The sequence below is a fragment of the Aplysia californica genome, unplaced genomic scaffold (assembly GCF_000002075.1).
Source record: "Aplysia californica isolate F4 #8 unplaced genomic scaffold, AplCal3.0 scaffold00531, whole genome shotgun sequence".
NCBI lineage: Eukaryota > Metazoa > Mollusca > Gastropoda > Aplysiida > Aplysiidae > Aplysia > Aplysia californica.
Window position 1 is genome coordinate 382,733 of NW_004797801.1, and position 7,123 is coordinate 389,855.

Genomic DNA, 7,123 nt, shown 5'->3' on the forward strand with positions numbered 1-7,123 from the left:
ACGTAAGCCATGTGGAGGATTTGAACCACGGCCATTTGTACTCCAATCCAGAGGGAGGCAAACATCTCTGATGGCTTAGAACAGGACTCGTGTTATTGCCGTGGGAAAACGCTGATAAGGAGAAGGGGCATGAATAGACGGAGAAAAAATGTATGAAAAACAAACCAAATTCTCACTAGTTCTGTAAAATCAGTGAGATCCATAATTTTACTCCTTCGGAAAAGTTTTGCATCTAACAGAAAGGTCAGATGTTTCAAAGCCTCCAATAAATTATTAGTGAATTTTCATTAATTAAGAGTGAAGGTGTCAAAATGAAAACCAGTCCAAATCTTTCAAATTTTGCTTATTTGTACCTTTGCTATATCTTGAAAACTCAGCAATGTTAGACCCCAACACCCCGAGACAAAATAAAACTGCTGTTAAATTTATTCAACTAATTGTCTCAGACCGCCAATTTTTCATTCATAGACTGATTGAACATAATTTGTAATTCCTCATCTAGAATATTCTTACAACATCGACTGGGGGACAGACCCTCACATGTACCATGTTCCACCTGAGTAAGTTTAGTTATACCAGTAGGCCTACTACAAGTTTTACGGCGCTTAAAACACAGATAGGTCATAATAAGTTCTGAAGATAAGAAGTGCTACTAGAGAGTAACATACAAAAAAAGGAGGAGGAGAGTTAGGGATGATGATATGAGTTAGGGATGATGATATGAGTTAGGGATGATGATATGAGTTAGGGATGATGATATATGTTTGATAAGAAAAAAGGAGCAAAACCGCACTAGATATATATAGAGCGGCTGCTAACCATCCACTCAGATAATATTTTCTGAGAAAGGCAACAACGTTTCTTAAACCTGTTTGGCTCGAACTCTTGAGCTCCAAACAGCATCATGAAACGTACTATGCTGATCTTCTTAACTATCTATAAAACAGTCAAGAATTTGTTTATAAGGCAAAGACCTCAATTCAATAACTGCCCTAAACATACCGACTGCTCAGGGCAAGACTCATTTTGAAAAGTGACACATGACGGAGTCTGCCACTTAGCAGTTGATATAGAATATACAGAATAACCCCCCCCCCCCTAAAAAACAAAACAAAAACCAAACACAAATTCAAAATATAAACAAAGCCCTCATATTTTGTTGCAAGTAGATCAACAAGTTTAATTGTTTCATTCTGGTATGTACAAGATCTGCACAAATAAAAATATACAACATTATTTTTCCCCAACGATGAATAGCACAGTCATAGACGCTCTCCATGACATGAGCGGCCCAAGAAATGGCATGGCTTTCACCCACTTTAGAAATTAGATGGACAGTTTTGCATACACTTATAAAGACCTCAGCCAAAGTTATCAAAGAAATCAAAGAAACAAAAATCCTGTATTGTGAAAGAAACCATAAATATCAACACAGCTTTATCTGTAAATTATCCTTTTACAGGAATCCTTGAACAACAACCATCCCATTCAGCTTATTGTGATGGTCTTAGGATGTCCTCTGAAAAAAAAGTCTTAGTAATGGAGTTTACCATAGGAACAAATAGAACGCAGACCCACACGACAGTAGGTATTTTCTTTCACACCACTGTAAAAACTAAAAAACTATGAACGCACGCACCCACATATCCCATACAAACACATATACACACACACACACACACACACTCTAAAAAATACTCCCATTTATAGCATAACATACAAAGAGAAAAAAATGTGCGTTTTCCCAAAACCGTACCTGATCAAAAGCCAGTAGGCTTATTTCTTTCAGAAACAAGAACAAACAAAAAAATTGGTTCGCATTTTAAAGCCAAAGACAGTTTCACTCAAGTGCAAAAAGGTGCTAACAGGGCAAGATAATACACTATGTACATAATCTGAATAGAGTTCTTTTCTGCATATCTTGACACAGGCTCTCAAAGAGACATAAAAAGCAGTTACTCTTTGCCTTAACTCCATCCCGTACCTTTTGATCAAAATTCTCATCAGTCTTACAATTCGTCCTGTTTTATGAGCTATATGAGAACAAATGATCTTTATATGTACGATCATCCGTTTTCAGTCTTACACAGCAGTTAAAAATTTCCAAAAATCCCCTAATATTCTATGGACTACAAGGAGCTATCAATCCAAGCTCTTCTTTCGAAGCACTTTATAAAGTTGCCTAAAACACATTTTCTCAGCAGCAGGTCACGTGATATTCTTGAGACATTTACACAGATGCATGGCTTGCAATAATTTAAACCAAAAACATCACTTAACCTCAGCCTGAAAATCCTGCGTGTGTTTTTTCTTATTTAATTAAAATCCTTCCGCAAAACAGCCACAGTTCATAATCCACAAAGCCTTGAACTCTGCTAAGTGTGATATATAATTTGATTTATCAAGTTCTCTGACCCTCGGTGTGATTTAGTGACATGATTAAGCATAACAAAACTCCAAAACAGAATTTTTTAAAAATAACTTAACAGGGCTTAAAAGTAGCATAGGTTCGCCAAGTTAACACACACAAAGAAGGTACCAATTCAGTTTGTTGGCAGTAGTATTATCTTACATAAACTTTACAATCTCTCCGACAGCAAACACATGTGATGTTGAATCTCTGAGAATTTGATACATTCAGAGTGTGTCAGAAAATAAACCATAATGATAGTAACAAAATATGTCTTGGAACTGATCCTTTTCTCACTGGTTAAAGGCACATACAAATGTACATGTACGCTTTAGTGCATCTTGATCCCAAAAAGAAATCTAAAGTGTTAACCTCCGAAAATAATTTGTAATTCCGGTATCTTTACACAAATAGTTCTCCATTGAATGAATGAAGACCTGAAATCAGCCTTATAACAAGGTGCATATTTAACAAAAGTATTGAATATAGAAAAACAAAGAAATTAGCACCCATAAAAAAATGAGTGCATACTACCCTCACCACATGTAGTTCCAAATAACCAAAGGAAACAGAAGAAAAGCCCACAGAGGTACTCACCACTCCCATCCGCACACCTTGACCCAGTGCATTCTATCTAGGGGTGAAAGTTAACAATATCTACCCAAGACAGAACTAAGAGCTGTATGAGGACTATGCAGGTCCCAGAGGATTGATTAAAGCATAAAACTTTTGATTCTTAAAATGAACCAAGGAAAACGTATCATACAGAGACCTCAGAAACAATAGAAAAATCATGAACACTGAAAACTGAAAGAAAATGAAGCAACAGATGTGAGCTATTAGAAGACTGAAAACTGAAAGACATTCACAGCCAGTCGCTTTGGTCACAAGCTGCAATCTTTGAGGAAGCAGAAAGCTTCATTTGGTAGAGAGTTAAAAAGAGAAACACAATGATATAACAAAGAATTACAGTGAGAAGGGAAAAAGTGAAACAGACAGTAATAAACCAATAGGTTCTACCAGGGATGCCCCTCCAGTCATCCAAAGGACAAATAGAAAATGATAATGTCCCTCACAAAGTGGTAAAATCCACAATACGATCTAAGAACTATTTTAGCCACTTTTCTTTACATTTGAGGACAATAAATTATCCTTGCAATGTTCACAACTCAATTCTCTGGAATCAAACACACACAAACAAATTTTGTTTACCGTTTTGTAAGCAGCAAATATTTTTAGTCTTCTTTCAAAATAAAAACAACCGGTGGGAGAATACAACTAAAGAGTCTTAAAGCTGAATACGAACAAGAGAAAAGGATCTCAGCTCATGTGTACACATCTTTTGCTGAGCCCTGCCTACAATCTTCCCCTCCAGTAGTGACACAGGAGAGTAACTCCACTTTAAAATGTTACTTGTAGTTGATACGTGTATCACAAATAAAGCTGAAACAAAAAGTGCAAGAAAACACGAGTGGATGGATTTACAAAGAAGACAACAAGAGAGATTGTGGTTTTCTCTTCCTCAAAGTGAAACAGTAGGGAAAGGAATTTTTGGCTGTAGAAAAAAACATTACCACTTTCAACAAGCAACAGAAAGTAGTAAAGAAAACTTTAACATCTCCATTGTCATAGTTCAGATAAAAAAGGACTGTTGCTTCTCTCTGCCTGCCAAGGCCAATCTGGGGTAAGTGAAACGCTACAGAAGAAGAATTGTAAAAAGTAATTATACAAACTACATTGACTCTAAAGCAAGGCAATTTTGACAAGTTGACTTTGTGACGTAATACAAAATAAAGTTTGTGGAAGGAGCTCATGAAAAGAAAAAAATCACTTCTCCTCTCCTCCTTTTCGAAAGCGTACATTCTTACTTCTGAGTGAAATCAACTGTCATTTAAAAAATGAACAAGAAAATAAAGCAAAACTGACCTTTAGAGAAAGAACAGAGAAAAAATATGGGCTACCAATACAACTAAGTTTGCTCCATCATCCATAGCATTAACCTAGTTGCATTGTAAATAATGTAATGGCAAGGTAAGTTAGGTTAAATAATGTAGATATAAAGCAACACATACAGATACTTTGCCAGTAAAGAAACACATTTCCTCTCAGGCAAAGAACTTACTGTTTTGGCTTTGGAAAAGATGAAGATAAAAAAAACAAAACAAAAAACACGACAACAAAATGGTGACAAAATAATCTTTTGAAACTGAAGTGTCAAATCAAACTACTTTTTGACCAAAGAAATGTAAAAAAACCAAAACCCCTTTCGTCACAACACACTCAACAATCCATCACCTTTATCTTCCTAGTCCAGCTCCTAGTGACGCATGAACAATTTCTCCAGCACTAAGAAAACACTTCTAATTTTAAAAAACCCACCAAATCACAGTTAACTATCTACAATCAGGTGACAACTTCTAAGATATCTCTAGCATATGGGGTGACAAACTGTTTCCATATCTTTATGATATCTGCTGTTATAAGCAGCAAGTTCCCTAAAGTACTGCTTCTTTTTGCCGTAAGAAAAGTAAATGAGTAAAAGACCCCAAAACTTTTTGACGTTATCAGAACTGATCATATGCCATATCTCCCCCTTGCTTTGAATACACCAATCCCAAACAAAAACAAAAACAAACATCTCCTAATGCCTCTTTTTCTCAAAACAGATAATCTCTCTATCTCTTTCTCTCTCTCTCTCTCTCTCTTAATATCCTCAGTACAAGTTTCATAATATAAAGCCCCCACTGAATAATCTGAAAGTTGGTGCTGTTTATGTCACTCCAAATCAATAAAAGACAAAAAGAATCGATAACCAAAATTTCCCCCAAAAATCATGATCTTACCAAGCAGCTAAGTCCATTATTTCTAAACTGTGTCTTCAGCAATAACTTTTACTGTGCTGTTAGCAGAAACTGACATTTGCCTGTCAAGGCCTTTGCAGTCAGAGGCTTTTGGTGGAAGGAGAAACCCCATCAAAATGGGTCAAAAGGTTATTTATTTGGCAATATGACAAAAAGAGTCAATTGTCCCATTTCTACTCTAGAGGAAAAAGAGTAGCAAATGAAAGATCTTTTCAAGTCTAACAACTAGGTAAAATATATGTTCAACCATTCCGATTTGAAATTGTAGGTGAATGAAGTTAGGAAGTCAGACAGGCACAGTTTGGAGAAAATCTAAGTCACGGTATAGAGAAAGAAAGAAAAACTGACTCAAACTTCTTCATTGCCAATCAAAGAAGCCCATCTTTTGGCATTTTTCAGCAGTTTACAGATAAGAATTATGATAAGACAAGCTTAAGTTCAAACAGCATTGATGAAAAAGACATTGGTAATCTGTAAAAGGCCCCCCCTAGATTTTTGCACAACATCCCAGACAGCTGAAAATGGCTTGCCTCTGTTTCATACTGGTTACAACAAAATGACTTGAACGATTTCCCCTGTGCTGCTCACTAAAAATCCCAAAGACCTGAACACGGCTGCTGAGTCCTCGTCTGGCAACCCAAGCAATGACACACATACAGACAGCGTTGGTGATGACGCGATGGTTTTATTTTTACCCCTCGTTGGTGGCGGCTCCGTCCTCGCTGGTGGGCGTGGCGGTGGCCGAGGACTCCCCTACCTCCTCGTAGTCTTTGATCACCCGGTTGGCCTGCCGTAAATACTGCTGCTGCTTGTAGTAGATCTTCAGCACACCCTTGATGGCAATGAACGCGATGCCGCCCTGCAACAACACAGTTTGGAAGTTTCATGTTTTTAGGTTTACTAAGAGTATAGGTATAGCAAGCTACTGAGGATCAGATGGACAGACAGGGTCACCAACGAGGAAGTGTTAAGGAAAACAAGACAGATCCCAGTCAGAGATGAGGTAGGAAGAAGGCGGTGGCCATGGATTGGACATACTCTCAGGAAGTCAGGCAGCTGCATAGCAAAGAAAGTGTTGGATTGAAATCCACAGGGTAAAAGATCAAGGGGAAGACCGCGTGGAACCTGGAGAAGAACCACAGAAATTGATGTACAGAAAAGTGGGAAGACATTGAATATCATTAAGAGGCTAGCCCAGGATAGAGAAAAATGGAAGGCGTTTGTTCGTGGCCTATACCCTGGTGCAGGGTGAGAAAGGCAATGATGATGAAGAGTATTGTGGCACTTTCAGTACAAACAGGTCATATATGTGCCGAAGAAAGATGCTACTGAAGAGTTACATACAAAGAAAAGAAGGAGAGACAAGGATGATTGACGTTATATAGGCATAGTGAAGAAAGAGTTATCCACACCTGAGCACCTGCCAACCACCAACATTTCTATTTTTGGCTCTCAGCTGATTTACAAACAATCTTTAACTTCCAACCATAAAAACGAAACATTTTAATCGCAGAAAGTAGTGTAGAAACATCATAGATAAAACACTTAATTTAGGGATAGAGGTAAAAACAAACAAACAAAAAAACAAAAAATGAGAGAGCAAATTACACGTGTATCTGGAAAAACATTTTTAAAAAGGAAAGAAAAAATTGGTCACGTGAGAAGGACCATGACAACAAGGCAGACATATTGTTCGAAGAGAAGCAAAGACTACAGACAGAAAAGTACAAACACAACTGTAGAAGAGAAAAGATTTTAGAATATCGTCCTCATATCCCCCACCTCCCCCCAACACCCAGACCAGTCCCAGTTCTCCAGTTCTCCGCTCACCCTATTTGTACCCTTAGCCGCC

General features: G+C 37.5%; 1 protein-coding gene across 1 annotated transcript in view; it reads right to left on the reverse strand.

The window, feature by feature from the left end:
* Window positions 1–1,154: 1,154 nt before the first annotated feature.
* LOC101859194 (E3 ubiquitin-protein ligase MARCHF5) overlaps window positions 1,155–7,123 on the reverse strand; it is a gene marked incomplete at its 5' end in the record, with an annotated part of 6,507 nt that continues 538 nt past the window's right edge. The window contains 1 exon segment of the mRNA XM_005106401.2: window positions 1,155–6,130. Coding sequence (XP_005106458.2) covers window positions 5,963–6,130 — 168 coding nt within the window.